The sequence below is a fragment of the Protopterus annectens genome, chromosome 6.part1 (assembly GCF_019279795.1).
Source record: "Protopterus annectens isolate FY-2018-M chromosome 6.part1, PAN1.0, whole genome shotgun sequence".
NCBI lineage: Eukaryota > Metazoa > Chordata > Ceratodontiformes > Protopteridae > Protopterus > Protopterus annectens.
In genome coordinates, this window is record NC_056738.1 from 472934242 (window position 1) to 472955408 (window position 21167).

The following is a 21167-nucleotide window of genomic DNA, read 5'->3' on the forward strand; positions in this document are numbered from 1 at the left end:
ACTTTGGACACACTGCAGTTTGCATATAATCCAAACCGCTGCACAGCAATCCATGAAACCTTGACCCAGTTGGAAGGCAAGAACTGTTATGCCAGAATGCTATTCATTGACTTCAATTCCACCTTCAACACTGTCATCCCTCAAAACCTAGTGAAGAAAGTAGTACAGCTGGACATCAATACCCCATTATCAACTGGATCCGACATTTTCTCATGGACAGACCTCAAAAGGTTTGTGTGGTGACAACAGTTCTGGAAGCATAACTGAATACAGGTATAGTGCAGTGATGTGTCTTGAGTCCTTTATTATTCACCTTGCTGACACATGACTGCGTGGAGTCTAATATAATCACCAAAGTCACAGATGACACGACGATCATAGATCTAATCAGAAACGGAGAGGAAACAGCCTACAGAAACAAGGTGGAGCATCTGATAGGCTGGTGCAATATCAACAACTTAGTGTTGAATGTCAACAAAATTAAACAACTGATTGTGGACTTCAGAAGGTGTCAGGAAGAACATAAAGCTGTAGAGGTAAAAGGGGTGTCAGTGGACAGGGTCAAGAACACAAACTTTCTAGGAATACACATCTCAGAGGATGTGTCCTGGTCACAGCATACTAGCCGCACTGTCAAAAAAGTACAGCAAAGGTTGCATTTCTTAAGAAAACTGAGAAAAGCAAACTTATCACAGTCCATCCTCCAAGCATTCTATAGGGGCACCATCAAGAGTGTCCTAACAAGCATCATTATAGTCTGGTATGGGAACTGTAATGCCTCCAACTGTAGAGCTCTCAGGTAAGTTGTAAGGGCAGCAGAGAAAATCATTGGTTGTTCACCTACACCCTTGGAACACTTGCACGAGACTCACTGCATAGGAAGAGCCAGAAAGATAATTAGTGACCTTACCTATCCTGCGAATGGCATGTTCTCCCGCCTATCCTCGAAACGAAGATACAGAAGCATGCACTGCAATGACAGGATGGTTTATAAGTGATGTAGAATGTTTGCAACTACAGTTGTTTTAATGGTGTCTGTGATGTAAACTGTTTGCAACCAAAGTGGCATCATTTTGTATGTTTTTCATTTACATAAATGTAAGATCGTCTTTGTCATATGTGAAAATTTAATAAAGATGTTTGGAAAAAAAAGAAGCATGCACTGCAATACTTCCAGGTTAAAAAACTGTTTTCCACTTATCCGTTAGACTGTTAACTCTGTCAACAGGTGAACTAGAAGAAAGACAACTCCTTCACCCCCCAATCACCTAGGAATGTATATATCTGCCTGATCAGGAATAGTAATGTCACTAATTTTACACAATTCATATGAGTGCAATATAGATAGTCAATGTCCATATTGAATGTGCACTTCTAATTATTCTTACCTGTACCCTGATAAGAGAAATCCTAGAGTGCAATATTCATTGTGCAATATCTATATGTTGTTCTATCTATTTATATTTTTATGTCTTGCTTTTTTGTGATGTCAAATTACTTTTTACTAAAATATTTTTCTGTATTTATGTCTTTGCACTGGAAATGAAGCAGTGCAATTTCATTCAGCTACACTTTGGTGTAGATTGAATGACAATAAAGTCTACTTTGACTTTGACTTCTCTAACCTGCAGACACCTGCACAACACAAAATCTATCCACTATCGTAGCCCTTACTATAAACCTAACTCACATATGATCATGCACACATGTGTAGCCTTTAATTTTGGTTCATCTGAAAATACAGGCATTAAAAAAACAAATTCCAATTACCTCTACAAACAACAATGCTCCGTTTGACAAATATATATTTATAACATTCGAATACCATAACATTTGACCACTTTCACACCTGTGGCATACATTTTTTTTTTTTTCTTTATATTGCATTGTTCTTATTAGGTACACTTGCTGATTGTACATTTTCTATTGTATTTTTATTTTGTGCATTTGTAACTTTGATTGTACTGCCTTGGAGCTTTTCTCCCCGGGCCTCCACTGAAAATGGGTTTTTCATAGCCCAGTGGACTTCCCCGGTAATCAACTGAAAATAAATAAATAAATAAATTTGACAAAACTACATTTCAAGTACCATATAATATAACCATATAGAGAGAGAAACAAATTTTTAGTGTACTGCAATTCCCCTCACAGACTATAACAACCTTTTGATTAATTTATTCATATCTACACTGCCTATTTTGTATGCTTCTTTTTAACACTGGTAGCTCATTATATAGTCATAGGTCAGGATTTCGAAACGTTATTGCCAGTGGCTATTTCTGATGTTTTGCAGTACCCCAGTGAATTGTCTCTCTGGCCTGCCACAAATGCTAATGAGACATTCTGAGGGAGAAACATATGATAATGCGGCATGTGTTCTTCCATAGAAATGCCCGAGGTAAGTGATTTATAAAGCCAAGTGATTCAGAGAACCACTTGGTTGCATAAATCTTCACTGCCAACTGCAGTAATTAACTAGGGCAAAATCTCACATTCACCCATTACTTTCAATGTGTGAGGTTGATTTAAATGTAAGTGTCAGGGAGTCGACTGGAACACAGTGTGTTAGGTGTGTATGTGTGTGGGTGTGTGACTGTATATGTAGAAATATGGATGGTGTAAAATGTGTGTGTGTGTGTGTGTGTGTGTGTGTGTGTGTGTGTGTGTGTGTGTGTGTGTGTGTGTGTGTGTGTGTGTATGCACAAACACCTGGAGAGTCACAGTAGGATGGTTAATTAGGGAATAATAGTGTAGGTGTGTGTGTGTGTTTAGGTGAATTGGTGGGTATGTGGTTGAATGAAATCAGGTGCGGGGTTCAATGTATGGTGCATGATTGTTATACTTAAACTTTCTAGACTAACAGGCAAATCCTGTAATATGGGTGGCACTAAATACCAGGGATATTCACTTCAGAAGTTAATAAAACAACTGATTGTACAGCACAAAAGAGGTATTGGTGGAACACTAGACATTAGGGACAATGTTGAACAATACCCTTATTCTCTTACAAAGTTAATAGAAAAATGGGTTTGGGGGCATGAACCATGCAGTTACAATAGGTATTGAACTCTAATGCCTAGCACAATTGATTGATTGTAATGGTCATTGATACATGTGCAACATGTTCAAGGCTTCTTGACCACTAGATGACATCAGCAGTCTTTTCAATTACTACCCTGATCACTTAAAGAGTTAATATAGCAACAGATTGTACATCATGATGCATTCTGTCAGCAATCAGAAGAACAAAACAGGTCGTGCATCACGATGCATTCTGTTAGCAATCAGAAGAACAAAACAGGTCGTGCATCACGATGCATTCTGTTAGCAATTAGGAGAATGAAACTCTAATGACTGGTATTACTGATGGACTAGAATCATTTGTGATTTATGAGGAATGGGATAAAATTTGAGGTAACATCAGGGATGCTCTGTTTTCTAAGGGATGAGTAAAAAGAATGATGGTGTGCTTGTGTGTGTGTGTGTGGGGGGGGGGGTGCTGAATTGGGAGGGCTCTGCTACCATAGTTAAAATTTTGCACTCAGCAAACAGGTGATATAAAACAGCAGCCAGAGTTGGTTCTCTGACACAGACACATGACATCTGACCATCCTGCCAGCAAGCTTCTTCTTCTTTCGGCTGTTCCTGTTAGGGGTCACCACAGCAGATCAACTATTTCCATTTCTTCCTGTCCTCTGCATCTTGCTCTGTCACACCAATCACCTGCATGTCCTCTCTCACCACATCCATAAACCTTATCTTAGGCCTTCCTCTTTTCCTGTTACCTGGCAGCTTCATCCTTAGCATCTTTTTCCCAATATACTCTAAATCCCTTCTCAGCACATGTTCAAACCAACGTAATCTTGTGCCTCTGGCTTTGTCTCCAAACCTTCCAACCTGGGCTGACCCTCTAATATACTTATTCCTAATCCTGTCCATCCTCCTCACACCCAGTGCAAATCTTAACATCTTCAGCTCTGCCACGTCAAGCTCTGACTCCTGCCTTTTTGTCAGTGCTACTGTCTCCAACCCATATAACATAGCTGGTCTCACTACCCTCTTGTAGACCTTCCCTTTCACTCTTACTGGTACTCGTCTGTCACAAATCATTCCTGACACTCTTCTCCACCCACTCCATCCTGCCTGTACTTTCTTCTTCACCTCTCTTCCACACTCACCATTACTCTGAACTGTTGATCTTAAGTATTTAAACTCATCCACCATCACCACCTCTACTCCCTGCATCATCACCATTCCTCTATCCTCCCTCTCATTCACACACATATATTCTGTCTTAGTCCTGCTGACCTTCATTCCTCTTCTCTCTAGAGCATATCTCCACCTCTCCAGGTTCTCCTCCACCTGTTCCCTACTCTCACTACAGATCACAATGTCATCTGCAAACATCATGGTCCATGGGAATTCCTATCTGATCTTGTCTGTCAACCTGTCCATCACCATTGCAAATAAGAAAGTACTCAGAGCTGATCCTTGATGTAATCCAACCTCCACCTTAAACGCATCCATCACTCCCACCACAGACCTCACCGCTGTTACACTACCCTCGTACATATCCTGTACCACTCTTACATACTTCTCTGACACTCCTGACTTCTTCATACAATATCACAACAACCCTCTAGGCACCCTGTCATATGCTTTCTCTAAATCCACAAAGACACAATGCAACTCCTTCTGACCTTCTCTGTACTTCTCCATCAACACTCTCAGAGCAAACATCGCATCTGTAGTGCTCTTTCCTGGCATGAAACCATACTGCTGATCACTAATCATCACCTCCCTCCTTAACCTAGCTTCCACTACTCTTTCCCATAACTTCATGCTGTGACTGATCAATTTAATCCCTCTGTAGTTACTACAGCTCTACACATCACCCTTATTTCATAAAAATCGGTACCAAAACACTTTTTCTCCATTCCTCAAGCATCCTCTCACTTTCCAAGAATTTCATTAAACAATCTAGTTAAAAACTCCACTGCCATTTCACCTAAACACCTCCATTCTTCCACAGGTATGTCATCTGGACCAACAGCCTTTCCGTTCTTCATCCTCTTCATAGCTATCCTTATTTCCCCCTTGCTAATCCACTGCTTCATGATTCACTATCTGCAGATCATCCAACCTTCTCTCCCTCTCATTCTCTTCATTCATCAGCCCCTCAAAGTACTCTTTCTATCTGCTCAACACACTCTTTGCTTGTGAGTATGTTTCCCTCATTATCCTTTATCACCTTTACCTGCTGCACATCTTTACTAGCTCAGTCCCTCTGTCTAGCCAATCGGTACAGGTCCTTTTCTCCCTCCTTAGTGTCCAACCTTTTATACAACTCTTCATATACCTTATCCTTATCCTTCACCACCTCTCTCTTTTGCCAAGCACCTCATCTCCTTATACTCTTGTCTACTTTCTTCATCTCTCTGACAATCCCATTTCTTGTTCGCCAACCTCTTTCTCTGTATACTCTCCTGTAGTTCTTCATTCCACCACCAGGTCTCCTTGTCCTCCTTCCTCTTTCCAGATGTCACACCAAGCACCTCTCTAGCCATCTCTCTTACTAGCTCTGCTGTAGTTACCCAGCTATTCGGTAACTCTTCACTGCCACCCACTGTGCCTGTCCTAACTCTTCCCTGAACATCACCTCACAATTACCTTTTTTCAATTTCCACCATTTGATACTTGGTGCTGCCCTCACACTCATCTTCCTCTTCTTGATCACCAATGTCATCCTACAAACCACCATTCTATGCTGCCTAACTGCACTTTCCCCTGCCACCACTTTACAGTCTCCAATCTCCTTCAGACTGGCCCTTCTACATAAGATATAATCTGGTAAGTACATCTGTACTGTTCTCTGCATATATGATTTGGCAAAATTTTATGCTGGATGCCCTTCCTGACACAACCCTCCCCATTTATCCGAGCTTGGGACCAGCACAAAGAAATGCACTGGCTTGTGCATCCCCAGTGGCTGGGTTACCATCCTGCCAGCAAGCAGTCCTTGGAAATGAAGGCAGTCAGTTGCTGAACTGGCATGGGATGGCTTACATGTCACCTGCTATACTGTAGCCTAGCCCAGGTGTAAATAGAATTAGTGCCAAGGAGGCTGGAGTGATTTGTATGACCAACCGGTGGTGGTACTGGTGAAAGGGTATACTAGGTGCACCTATATGGAACATGCATGTTGCTCTGATAGAACTGCATGGCACTATTTAGGAAGAAAGGATCATGCATGCACCCTGGCATATGCCCTTCAAGTGTAACAGCCAAACATACAACTCATCAATATTCAGGAGGATGGAAGAGACTGCTTTTGTTTTGGAATGCATAGCTCAAAATCCAAACAGGAACATAAAAGTAACAGAGGTTCATGGAAGAGCGAAAAATTTGGAAGGATTGGTTGCAGATGGAAAAAAAAACAAAAGGACCAGACTGCTCTTTCTATTATGGACAAGATTATTTTTGTAACACTATGCTCTGTATTTCTATAGCTAGACAATGATAATTTCATGTGTTAGACGTCTTTTCAGCCTTTGGAGTAATACATACCACAGGTGCTGAAAACAATTCGATGCTGAGTCATAGAATGCTTAAATCAAGCCCATGCCTGTAGTTGCATTTCTTTTTAAAGTTTCAGCAATTATAGCACAAACAGATCTATTCTTTATTAGTGAATTTTCTAAGCCACTTAATTTTGATGATTCTGATCATGTCTATAACACTAGATGACAGAGATACCTCTGAACGTTTTATTGGACCAAAAGGTTCTCTGGTTCGATTCTCAGCTGGGGTGCCTTTTGTGCATTGTCTGCATGTCTTCTCTGTGTTCATGTGGGTTTTCTCAGGGTGCTCCAGTTTCCTCCCACATTCCAAAAGCATGCAGAGGGTGGATTGGACACTCTAAACTGGCTGTACATGTGCGTGTTTGTGTGTGGTATTGAAGGACCACCACAGTAGGACTAGCTCTCTGACAGTGTGAACAATGGCTCTAGATGATCCTCACTATTAAAGTGATACCCCCACCTCATATGAAAAAATGGGGAAAAGGCATTGTGGATGGATGGAGATATTTCTTAAGTACAAGCCGAAAATTTTAGACTATATCAGACCTTTAAATGAAAATAAACTTCTGACCTAATTCCATTTTAGCTCTGGACATCATCATCAGCCCCCTTTTTTCCCATTTTTCTACATGGGGTCAGGATATCGTGTTAACTGTCGTCAACTCTCTCGATTCAGTGCCACACTCCTGTCTTCTTCAACACTCATGCCTGACTGTCACACATCTTCTTTCACACAATCCATCCACCTCTTTGCTGGACATCCTTGCTTCCTCTTACCTTCTTCCTGTCTGTCCCAAATCTTCCTCACCAGGTTGTCTTCTGCTTTTCTTCACATGTGCCCAAACCACCGTAATCTGTTCTCTTTGATCTTTTCTGCAATTGGAGCTACTTTGGCTTCTGCTCTTATGTCCTCATTTCTTCATCTGTCCCACAGTGTGCATCCTACCACCTTTCTCAGGCACTTCATTTCCATCACCTCTAGCTTCTTCACCTGTTCTACCTTTACTGCCCAGGTTTCTGTACCATACAGTAGTACTGGTCACACCACTGTCTTGTACACCTTACTTTTTAGCTTCTTTGGCATTCTTCTGTCATAGACTACACCTGAGACTCTACGTCAGTTGGCTGCAGCCCCTCTGATTCTAGCTGTGACCTCTTCAGTCAGACTTCCCTTCTCCTGAACCACCCCCTCCCAGATACTTGAAGCTATTTACCTGTTCCACTATCTTCCCTTCTATCTCAATTATCAGATTCTTCTGATTTCCTCAGTTTGCTGCCATTCATTTCATCCCACATGCATTCAGATTTGCATTCCATTCTCCTATTCTTTGCAGAAGTTCTAGCTCAGAGTCTGCCTGTACTGCCACATCGTCTGCATACAGCAGTTTTGTTGCTTTGTCCCCTCCAACCTGTTTGCTAATGTAGTCCATCACCAGTACGAATAGCAGTGGGCTCAGAGATGAACCCTGATGTACACCAACTCCCACTGGGAACCCCTCTGTGAGACCGACTACTGTTTGTACTTGAGTCATTGGGTCCTTGTACAAAGCCTGCACTAATTCTACCAATGTTTCTGAGACTTCAAACCACTGGCGTACTGTCCAGATCAGCTTTCTTGGGACCTTGCCATATGCTTTCTCCAAGTCTAGAAATGCCCAGTTGGATTCTCTCTTCATCTCTAGCTTCTTCTCATGTATCTGTCTCAATGCAAACATCGGCTCAGTTGTGCTGCATCCTGATCTGAATCAAAACTGCTCATCTCCCATCTTACATTCTACTACTCTGCATATCCATTTATCAATCACCCTCTCCAGAACCTTCATGCAATGTGAGATGTTTGATGCCTGTGTACTGCCCACAGTTGTGGATGTCCCCTTTTTTTCTTGTACACTGGCAGGAGTATGCTTATTCTCCAGTCATCTGGGATACACTTTTCTCTCCACACTGCTATTAGTACCCTCAGGAGCCATTTCTCCCCTATCTCACCAAGCATCTTTATCATATCTGCTGTGACCTCATCTGAGCCTGCTGCTTTCCCTGACTTCATCTTCCTTAGTGCTGTTCTTACTTCTTCTAGGGTGGGCTCCTCTATTTCTCTCATCGTAGGCTGTTTCTGGTGCAGTACAGCTTCTGTGAGGTTTTCTTCATTTAGAAGCTGCTGGGAATACTCCTTTCATCTGCCTTTGTTGTCCTCTGGACTGGTGAGCAGGTTGTTGCTGGCATCCCTTATGAAGGGTGCCTGACTATCTTCTTTATCTTTCTGTCTTTGCCTTGCAAGCTGATATAGTTTCTTTGTGCCTCTTACTGAGTCACTTTCCAGAAGTTGGTACAGTACCTCCGATGCCCTATTCTTTGCTATCACAACTTCTTTCTTAGCTTCTTTGTTAGCCAACCAGTAGTCCTTCTTAGCCTGGTCAATCTTTTCTATCTCCCACTTCTTCCTGCACTCCTTCTTTCTTTTGATGACTTCCTGGACTTCTGCCTTCCACCACCATCTTTCCTTATGTACCTTATTTCCATACCTGGCTTATCTTTTCTGTAGTCCTAACATGCTGTTTTTAGGCGCTGCCATTCTTCTTCAACTCCACCTATTTCCTCCTCTTCTTGTGGTGCCAGAGCCCTGAGTAATTCCTTGAGCTGTTGTACTTTCTCTCCAGTCAACTTCCAGGTCTTCAGCCTGGTCTCTGTTGACCTTAGAGCCTTCTCTGACCACCGCTTGCAGCTGATTGTGGCAACTAGTGGTTTATGCTGTAGGCCAACTGTTTCACTGGGGATGGCTTTGCAATCATGGATTCCTTACTAGGAGGAAGTCTACCTGAGTTGCATGTTGACCACTCTTGTATGTGATTTTCTGACTGCCTCTCTTTCTGAACCATGTGTTGGCTACTATCAAGCCATTTGCCAGACAGAAGTCTAGAATGGCTTCTCCTTCTTTATTCCTGCTGCTTCACTCATGTGGACCCAGGCAGTCTCATATCCTGTTCTGTCTGTCCTGATATGTCCATTCAAGTCACCCATTATCAACACCAATTAATGTTGTCCTGCTTTATCTAGTAGGTCCTGCAAGTGCTGTCTGAATGCCTCACTATTACAACCCTGCTGTGGGGCATAATGAATACTGCCCTATCATTTCACTGGAGTCTGACTGCTATGAGTCTGTCATTAATTCTGATGATATTCCTTACTGCCTTCTGAAGCCTCTCTCTCACCACAATTCCTACACCATTTCTAGCCTGCCCTCCACCTGAGTAGTAGATTCAAGATCCCAAACCAAGTGGCTACATTAAGCATAGCAATTCCAGCTTTCACTCAACAGACCTATCCCAGGTAACCCAGGCTGGTCCACTAGACACCAGCCAGCAGCTTATTGACCCAGGGCTACTGGGCTTTATGGCGGGCACACACTGATCAATAGGGGCCCATATACCCCTCCCACCATTAGCAAGGGTCCCTGGGGTCAGAGTAGACCAGGTCTTCAACCCATTCCCATTTTTGGTGACATTAGTCAACATGACTGAATCACCTAGAGCCATATTTTACATTGTTGAGTGGGTAGCCCTGTCACGGCATGCAGTCTGTGATCCGTGTTCTCCTACCTTGAGGATACCGTGCACCACAGTAGATGCCCAAAGCGGTTGGTCTGTACAACTCTTCCTCCATAGGGCACCATGTAGAGTCTGTGCTGCTGCTCACAGTTCCATTCATTGGTGAGTTTTTTGATGGAAACACTCAGCATGTTTTTCGGACATGGGAGAAGCCACACAGAGACACAGGGATAACGTGCAAACTCCAAACAGGCATTGGTCAGAGATCAGGATCGAACCTTGTACCTTGTACATGGGAGGCAAAGACCTTAACCACTAAGCCATCTAATCTCTCCAGACCTCTAGACAAAAGACTCAAATAGTTTAATGTCTGAACTAAAGGTATTGCAAAATCGATTTTGCTTCAGCTAAACGTAATGTATGATCTTTGTTCCAGTATTTGGCATACTTTAAATGATTTAATCAATCAATAACTTTTACAGGCAATGTTTTCCTTTTGTTTATACTAAGTATCATTCTTCTTTATTAATTTCATTAAATTGACTCTTTGATCATTGTTATGAAACTGAAAACAGTTATGCATTTCCAGAATTTCTCCCCATAATATGAAAAAAATCATGACAGTCTTTTGGAGTCTGCTTTAATGTTTCAATTTCACTGGCTTTTAACTATTTTTCTTTTTTCATGTAATAGATTATTCTGTACAGCGCATTTAATAATAACATAAAAAGCAGCCACTCTACAACACACTGTTTCTCTCTGTGTTTTTTCAGCACAGACACTGCACTAAGCATCTGGTACACCTTCTAATAGATAATTAATGCCAAGGGTCTGAAAGAACAAACCAAAGAAAATAACATTTGGGAAACACTTGGAACCTATTCAACTTACAGTCTGGGGTAAAAAAAAAAAAAAACAAGTGCAACCATAAGGAGCACACAGGAAAATAAAATATTCAATTCTCTGTCTACTGATTAGGAGGATCTCTAACTTAGCACATTATGGTCATACAATGGAAAGGAGACTAGCCACTCTGTTTGTGATGTGGGCTCAAGTGTTTGCTTGGGATCTGGACAGACTGGACTTAAGACCCCCCCCATCTCAGGTGGAATGGTGTAGATTCACAACCTTTGTACTGACTCCTGGGGAAGTTATGAGGCATGCAAAAACTGCAGTCTAACTCTCGGATGAACCATGTAAGCTTATGAGCTCAGGAATTTGAAATATCAGTCATTTAGAATTAAGTGGGTCACTGTCTCACTAAACTGGTAAGAGTTGTTATAGAAAAAATCATACCTCTAACATTAAAAATGTGATAGCAGTAATCTCTGCCACAATGCCAGTTGCACTGGGAAACAAGTCCATTTAAAAAGAACAGCTAGAGTCAGTGATGCTCATAAAGAAATCAGCAGTTAAAGAAAGATCTGCTTGCCCATACTTCACATTCTTATGAGCTAGTATATGAACTGCCTTCCTTTATTAGTGTTTTTTTATGTTCATTACTATTTCCATTTTAGCATTCAGATTTTCAGTTGCTCTAACATCCACTATATGAATATGTGTGTATGTCTGGGCACTACTGTCATTTAGTGGCATCTCCTTTTTAAACATATACTTTGCCATTTGTGATACTGCAGAATATTTGGTACCAAGGAACTCTGACCAGTAAACTAAAATATTTGCCAAAAGTTATATGAATGTTTTATAGTTCCATTTTCACTATGTGACTAACTTTCTAGCTATGCATAACAGTGTTTGAGCAAGAGCTTTGTATGAGACTTTTTCTGCCTTTTCAGTTTGTTGCCACTTTTATTCTGTTAACTCTCATGCCTATTAAGAAACAGTTTGGGAAAGCTAAGCCAAAGTTTGAAAACTATTGGAATAAACCCCCACTGAGCCAAGAAGACGATATGGTGGATGACCCTGGTTCTCCTGCTAACGCTTTTCCTTTAAGCATGGTAGACAAAACAGTAACCACAGACCCTGGATCTGACAGTGGAAGAGTATTAGGATGCCAAAGGTAGTTTCAGCAAACACAAAAAAGATTAAATAGTGTTCGCAAAAACTACTTTTGCCTAAAGTGGAGTTTACCTTTTTCTTTACTGTTGTGCGATCTCAGATTTGGTCTGGGGTTTCAGGAGGGCAACCTTCACTGAAAAAAAGAAAAAAATCCTTCAATGCTCAGTGAAGGCAGTTTTGTCAAACATTTTTTGATCTGTTTGCTTTCATAGAGACTATCTCCAGCAGGTCAATTTGATTCTTCTGACAATGGTCTGCTAATAGCTTCAATCGGTGATCAGTCAGAACCCTATCCTCAAATTATACTTTTATCAGATAATGCTAAGGATTTTCCCTTGAGTTGTTAAAGGAATCTAAACTTAATTTGGTTCCCTCATTATATGAACTCTTTTTTTTATTTTTAAAGGTCTGCTATGATCTTTCGATGCAACAGAACTTGATCCTATTTAATAGTCCATTTATATGGGCTACCAAGCCCTTCTGCTGCTCTCCATTCCTCTCCCCTTGAATACTGGTAGTATAAGAGGGCCAATCCATACTTTTTCATTTACTATCTTATCATAAACCTGGACTATTTGATGACTGGGGGGGGGGGGGGGGGGCACATATACTATAGGCAATACCTTTTCATTTTCTGGCAACTTTCTCACTTCCTCTAGAATAGTTTCAATGCTGTACTGCCCTCTCAGGTCTTATTCTCACCTTTTTTATTTTATAGCTGTAGAGAAAATGTTACTTCTACTAAAAATATTCTCTAGTCAGTACTTTCCCATCACATATCTGAAAGAGGGCAGGAGCTGGTAGCAATTTATGAAGTAAACAAGGTTGCACACCTGAATGCACAACCTAGTTACTCATATCCAAGTGTCCCCATAACATTTGTGCAGCACCTAAATGTTGATTCATATCCTAGAAAATGCTTGTATTGTCTTATGTATCTTTTGTAGATTTTCAGGAAACTTCTAGCTGAATTGACTTCCTTAATTAAAAGGTAACCCAATCTGATTTTTTTCACTTTGTTTGTCTAGGACTTGAAAGAGGAAAGTTTGGACTATTTTAGGGAACTGCAATGACAACTACTCATACATGGTTCCGCTACTATAACCAACTCCACATTTCACCCAGTTAAATATTAGGGTTCGCAATTAAGTACATATAACAACAGATAACAGGTCATAGGTTAAAAAAAATCTGTCTATCTATCTATCTATCTATCTATCTATCTATCTATCTATCTATCTATCTATCATCTATCTATCTATCTATCTATCTATCTATCTATCTATATTTGGGTCTATCTTCATGGATTGAATAACAGTTTCAAAGAACATCTTATCAGCGAGCGTTAAACAGCGAATGTTGAAATTACCAAACATGCTTATCTTCGAAATATAATTTACTGAATGGCTATAGCTGGCCAGCAACCAAGAAGTACCATGATGCATAAAGTAAGCTAAAGAAACCATTCTATAAATTTGCGCTATTCCCCTCTGTAGTTGATCTCGGAGTTGGCATATATATATATATATAAATTTTCAACAAAGAAAAAAAAAAGAAAATAGCAATGTATATTAACTCACAAGTCTGAAAACATCTAAACAACTAAAACTCATCTATCCTTTTGGCAAGGAAAATAAAATGACATTGGCAATTACATTGGCTAGAATCCCCTCACCAACTTACTTATCTACAGTTAACTACAGCACACAGAATTATCTACCAACCTGAAACCTGCCCTTCCCTGTCATCCATTCTGACCATTTATCAGCCCAATCGCCACCTCAGGTATGAAAACAAAATGTTATTGACTGTTGAGAAACCCAAACTCTCAGCCGGCCAAATGCTGTATTCTCATGCTGTCTCCAAGTTATGGAATAATCTTCCTCCTTCACACAGGACAATCAGTAACCCTGCTTCCTTTAAAAAGTCCCTCAAATCATATTTCTCCTCGTACTGGCTATGCTCCTATACCCCAGCAAATAACTCCAACACCTGACTTTCCACTCTAGAGCCTCAACCCTTACCAACCTTCTACAGTATTCCCCTCCTCTTCTCTGGACCATTCTGACTCGTAGCTATCACCTAGACTGTATTCTTCCTCCTACAGCTTTCTGTCACCTCCTGTCTACCCTGAGCTCTGCTAAGAACTCTACATAAATAAATACACACCTTTCTATATATTTTATGCATTTTTCTTATGGATATTGATATATGTTCTTATGTTAGTGGAGTAATATCTCTTTAAATTGTGATGTCATACTAATTGTCCTAGTATTTAACCAAGCATCAGTTGTAGTGATGTGGTCTGATGAAGCAACATCAAGTTGTGAAAGCGCTTACTGTTTGTCTTCTGCAATAAAGTACAGTGACTGATTTCTAGTGTGTAACTTTGGTGCCTTATTTTACTTTTGCTGTTGTTGTGTGTTTTGGGCACCTCAGTGTACCTGCAGCCATTTAGTTTTTGCATCTTCAACTCTACAAACATATTCACACTCATGTGTTACTCTAGAATACATAGCAGCATTATCTGACTGTAAAACATTATTGCTGTTTCTGCTATTATGTACTTCAAAATACCTCATTCTATGTATCAATATGCATCACTCTTGCATGTAATAAGATCACTTGTATGTAATTAAAGAAATTATAGTTCTGCTGATAATGTCCTATGTATTAATATTTTGATAGTTCTGCTTAAAATCTCCTTTGTATTAATATTTTTTAACTTTTGTATGTAATTAATGGGGAGCGTTTCTCCCCGGGCCTCTACTGAAAATGGGCTCTTCCTAGGCCCAGTGGACTTTCCCAGTTAACAAACATGATAAATAAATAAATAAATAAATAAATAAATAGCTAGATAGATAAATAAATAAAATAAGACTCCATTTATGTTTTAATATTTACTACAGCAAGACCTATTAGACTCAATACTTATAGTGCTTTTTAACATTTTGCTTAATATTCTAATTTCCGTTTTTAAATTTAAATGGTTTGTCTTTATTATTTCTGAAAACAATGTACTACTTTCCATTGTATTGTCTCTTTGAAGACACTAGTTAAAGATCTAAAGAGATGTCTGCAAAATAATGTATGGCCTTTTTTATCCTGTGGCTTTGTCATCCATTGTCCTGTCATGTTCTTACTGAATCCAGTCTTTAGTTAAGTCTGCCTCTTCATTATTTTTATATTGTTTTTGCAGATAGTGTAGTTAGGTAGACCTGTAGCTAATAAGCATTTATTGGCACTTCAAGGTTTATTTTCACACGTGTAAAGAGTATGTTTCAAGATAAGTTGCAAAACTAAATATGCAGCCCTAATAGGCATTATCTTTAGGTTGTCTGATACAATGACTTAATTTCATAACAGTAATGTCTTTCGCGTATATTTTATGGAATTTTGTTGTCACCTTGTTCTCATTACTCTTTCATCCATTCCTCAAGTTCTAATCTGGTATTAGTAAAGTTAACACACTAACCTGTTTTAAAGCACTAATCAGACCTAAGTGAAGTAAATCTCACTGACACCTCACTTTTTTTTTCTTTTTCAGGAAGTCGGCAGTATCATTGGAAAGGTACTTTTTCTTAACTATGAATGCATTTTTTACATATTCATGTCTTAATTTTCTGCAGCTACAAGGAAAGAAAGCATGCAATTGAGGAAAATGTAAGGTGCATTTTTTTCTCACTATAGACCTCCTACATGCATCTTACTGTTTTATTTTTGTTCAGGTCCTGCTTTTCCATTTCCACAGGCAGTAGGCTAAATAATTTGTAACAGGAAATTCATTAAGCAAGAAACTGATTTTAAAACTGAGCTAACTTTGAAGGAAACCAAGTCTGTTTCAGCATAGCTTTTTCAACAATTTTGTCCTAACCACTGATTAGTAGGGGTGTAGAGAGCATAAACAGGAATTACTATATATCAGTAGGGGTGTGAACAGCATGAACTGGAATTACTATATATTAGTAGGGGTGTGAACAGCATGAACTGGAATTACTATATATTAGTAGGGGTGTGAACAGCATGAACTGGAATTACTATATATTAGTAGGGTTGTGAACAGCATGAACTGGAATTACTATATATCAGTAGGGGTGTGAACAGCATGAACTGGAATTACTATATATTAGTAGGGGTCTGGACAGCATGAACTGGAATTACTATATATTAGTAGGGGTGTGAACTATTGATCTGGAATTACTATATATTAGTAGGGGTCTGGACAGCATGAACTGGAATTACTATATATTAGTAGGGGTCTAGAAAGCATGATCTGGAATTACTATATATTAGTAGGGTTCTGGACAGCATGAACTGGAATTCCTGTATATTAGTAGGGGTCTAGACAGCATGAACTGGAATTACTATATATTAGTAGGGGTGTGAACAGCATGAACTGGAATTATTATATATTACTAGGGGTGTGAACAGCATGAACTGGAATTATTATATATTAGTAGGGGTGTGAACAGCATGAACTGGAATTACTATATATTAGTAGGGGTCTGGACAGCATGAACTGGAATTACTATATATTAGTAGGGGTGTGAACTATTGATCTGGAATTACTATATATTAGTAGGGGTCTGGACAGCATGAACTGGAATTACTATATATTAGTAGAGGTGTGAACTATTGATCTGGAATTACTATATATTAGTAGGGGTCTGGACAGCATGAACTGGAATTACTATATATTAGTAGGGGTGTGAACTATTGATCTGGAATTACTATATATTAGTAGGGGTCTGGACGGCATGAACTGGAATTACTATATATTAGTAGGGGTCTAGAAAGCATGATCTGGAATTACTATATATTAGTAGGGTTCTGGACAGCATGAACTGGGATTACTATATATTAGTAGGGGTGTGAACAGCATGAACTGGAATTACTATATATTAGTAGGGGTCTGGACAGCATGAACTGGAATTACTATATATAAGTAGGGCTGGACAACATAAAGCTCCCCATGCTCAGGAGATATTTGTGGAGAGTTTGAGTGAGTTTACAGTTGCACTATGTCAGCAGTCACAGTTTTGTGATCACACTTTTTAGTACTGATCATTTCTGTGTTGTAATTGTGTAATGCAGCTGTGTTTACCATGTTAGACAAGAGATTTATCAGAGAAAGGTGACATGGTATGAGAATATGGCAGATCTATTATAACAAATGATAGAAGCAATAATTCTGAATTGTTGGTAGGGTCCAAAGCAAAACTAAGATTCAACAAGGATAGGAGAGGGATAAGACCATGTTTGCTACAAATTGTTGGGAGTAGGAATAAATTTAAATAAAGAAAGCTTAAGCTTATCCAGTATTTAACAGATGGCTATCTGCAAATATACAATCTTTATATTTCTGTTATTTGCAGTTTTTCTAGTAGATTCAGAGTTAGGGGTTAGATGATTTGCTAATAATTTTGTGTTTTGTGTATCTGTGTATGCAGTCAGTTCTTCAGCTATATTGGATGAAGTCATGAGGTTTATGTTGTAAAAGTGTACAGTTCCTGATCATCACAATGAAAAGTATAATTCTAATATAAATTTCATTTGTTTCAGAAAGGGGAAACTGTAAAGAAGATGAGAGAGGAGGTGAGTACACTAGTAAAAATGAGTGATGTAATGACATATGCATTGGCTTTATGGATTGAGTAATGGTTGCATGAGCCAAAGTGGCTTGTCCAGATATTTAGTGTGCAATGCATACTCTGTGTGCGTATTCATTGATGCACTCTTTAATGAGAAAAATGTGTTTTTTTTGGGAGAGATTTATTGTAATGTAAAACAGTTAATTACAGCAAATGAGTACTAGTAATTAGAAAACAAATTAAGTTGTAGGCTGTTATTTATGCCTTCGTTATATAGTAATCACATTTTCTACTTGGTCAGTATCATTCTTTACCGAATACATCTCCTTCTTTTTTTTCTCTTTGAACTTAAACATTAATTTCTTTCCCTTAGTTGAACTTTCCGAAGTAGTTTCCTCTTCTACTAACAGAATTTGTAGTTCACCACAGAATTCTGTCATCTAGCAGTACAACAACTCATTTTAATAGCATGATTGCTATAGCAACTGTACAGTGGTACACCAGTGGGACCAGCATCAGTTTTCTTGATTGGCCAGCTCCCAAGCTCTGTTTTCTCTTAGCATGTGCAATGACTAATACGCTGCTAATGGAGCCTGTGAGAGACAGATGCAACTTGCATTACCTGTAGTGGCTAAATGAGAAAAAGGCATAGATGAGTGAATGTGCAGCAACATAAAATCAAGCTCCTGCAAGCCAGCCAAATGAAATAATAATCAGCCGTCTCTTTTCATTTTTGTTTACTACTTATTTTGCAAGAGTCATGAATATGACCTTCAATAATATACAAGAAGTTAAGAATGAGGGCAGTAAAAACCACAGTCCAGGTCAACGTATGCTGCGTGTACCATTTTGTCTTCATCCACTGCTTTGGTGAAATTTTCAGAAATGTCCACCAGGTTGAGTAAGCATGATCTGCCCTTAACAAATCAAAGCTGAGACATATGACGGACTGAAATATGAAAACTGAGATGTATCATTCAGTTTTTGCATCTTGTGCGAATGTGGGTGTTTTTATTTTTCGAGGGGTCTTTTTTCTGTATTTTGTAGGTGCATTGCCGCCGTACTCTTTCAAGAGTGATAATTTGTACAATAGGTGGTAGAAGAAGCTTTGGAATATGTCAAGGAACAAACATAATGATCCCAACAGCCTTCTCAACCTTGTCTTGTTCTAAGCTGTTGACACATTCATCATCTACATGCTGCATTTCTGAGATACCCACCCTGACCTTCACTCATTTACAGTTGTCTTAATTAAAGAAAAATTCTGAAAAAAAGTAACATATTTTCATCAACAGCTAATGTTAGGTAATGCAAGTAATTATATCATTCACTTCTATTTAACTGTGCTCATGTAATAGGGTTATTCACCTGCTGTGTACTATCTTCTTCATTCTTATTCATTTAGCTGATATTATGAAGTTTTAAATGTGAAAGTGTTTGTGAGCCCCCACTGCAGGGAAGAATTTAGCTCCTATTGCCTATCGGTCTCATCTATACTTTTTGATCCCCGTGAGACAACCAGATAGCAAAAAAGCTTGTAAGTTACCATTGCTTTACCCTGTTCCATGTACTCCCCCTTCAATGTAAATATAGCTTCTTCATATCACCATGATAGTAAGAGAATCATAAACATGTTCCAGATGTTTTACCTTTTTAAATGCTGCTTTGATGTCATAAATAACAGTTTGCTGTAAGTTACTATTGTGAATAGAAATCCACTGACCTGCAATTACTCAGTGGATAAAAGAATGGCAGATTCATGTAATATTTAATTCTGCTCTTAGTCTGGTTTTTATTTTTGCCATAAGTAGGTGGCCTTGTTATGGTGGCCTTACTATGTAGAATAATGTACCCCTTTGGAACATGTGGTGTCTAGTGGGGTTTTTATATCTATGTTAAACCATTTTCTAACTGATTATAATATGCTTTATAATTCAGAGTAAAAGAGCTACAGTCTAACTTTTAATATTGAAACACCCGGTTAACGCTCCAATGTCTGTAAATTTAATTCCATTCAAGAATTTGAGTCCAACTTGAGTAAATATAAAATTGAACAGTTTTATTTTAAGCCATTAGAACATACGCTTTTTGTCGGAACACAGACCAGCTTCCTCAGAACACAAAACAAGCTCTAGCTGGAAAATGTATATTTGGGGGAATGTATTAAAAGGGAACATGTACCGAAGGGGTTAAGGATGTGGAAATTCCCCACTGGGTTAGAGAAAGATTCACATTTGCATAAAGAACTTTTAGCATTTTTCAACCGGCAAGGCTGTGAGTTATTGCGAATTTTGATTGTGGATAGTAACAAAAGAATGGCGGCTTTACTAAAGGACATTAATCAGGTAGACGTTAATATTAAGAATGATTTGTTGTTTGAAAGTAAAAAAAAACGTTTTTTACACTGTCTTTGATTCTGTAAAACATGATTTATGTGACTTGAAGGGGAGGAAGGAGCGTAAGCTGCATAGAGATAGAGTTGAGTATGAGAGAGGGTTAGCTTACCCAGACCCGCCTAGAGGGCAAACTAGTTCAAACAATAGAGGCAATAACACCAATATGGGAAGCTATGACAATATGTTACAGGATGATTACAATGGAGGAGAGGACGCCCCTTTAGAACAGGCTCCCCTCAGGAGGTCGGAGAGGATAATGAAGCAGAGACAGGTGGGGACGAATTATCACAGTCCTCGACCATCCTCTCGGAGGGGGAGGGGTGGATGGAACAATTTTCGGAGATAGATACTGTACCACATGAGGAAAATCAAAATTGTGTTATTGTGACTAATGAGGTGGGAGATTTTAGTATTTATAATTATAGTGGAACGGTTGTCACAAAAAAGTGGGCAGATTTACTATCTAAGGGACTGAATTTTGTACCAACAAGTAAAGGGAATGTAGTGGAGACCATTATACAATTAAAATCTTTCACAAGAAAACTAAACTTAGGTTTAATTTTTAAAGACACAAACACTACATTTAGATCAAACTTGTCGAGACCTAGCATTTTTCAGCCCCCGAGCCACCCTTTGGTTCAGGCTTTTGAGACCCTATGTGAACCTGATATCAGGTCACAAATGAGGAACGTGCATTATGACAGGACTGATGAAAATTTAGACATCGTAGAAAGGACCACCCTGAATGAAATTCTCAGTCAAACCAACATGAGAATTATGAAACCAGATAAAGGGGGTGGTCTGGTTATCATGAGTACAGAAGATTATAATAGTAGAATGTATGATAAACTCTATAGTGAGGTATACATGGAGACATCACGTAATGAACTTAATATTGCATACCGTAATGTAGACCTAGAGCTGGAACAACTATTATTTAATGGGCAAATTAATATAGACACTTACAACTACCTTTTTGTTAAGAACCCAAAAATTCCTACCATCTTTGGAATACCAAAAATCCATAAATCTATA

The 21167-nt window shown here is 39.1% G+C and overlaps 1 protein-coding gene across 12 annotated transcripts in view; it reads left to right on the plus strand.

Annotated features, from left to right (window-relative positions):
- PCBP3 (poly(rC) binding protein 3) overlaps positions 1 to 21167 on the plus strand; it is a 964963-nt gene that overhangs the window by 775781 nt on the left and 168015 nt on the right. For all 12 annotated transcript variants that reach the window (XM_044075918.1, XM_044075919.1, XM_044075910.1 and 9 more), the window contains 2 exons: positions 15693 to 15716; positions 17708 to 17740. In XM_044075918.1, the coding sequence (XP_043931853.1) occupies positions 15693 to 15716; positions 17708 to 17740 (57 nt within the window). The remainder of the gene's footprint in view (positions 1 to 15692; positions 15717 to 17707; positions 17741 to 21167) is intronic.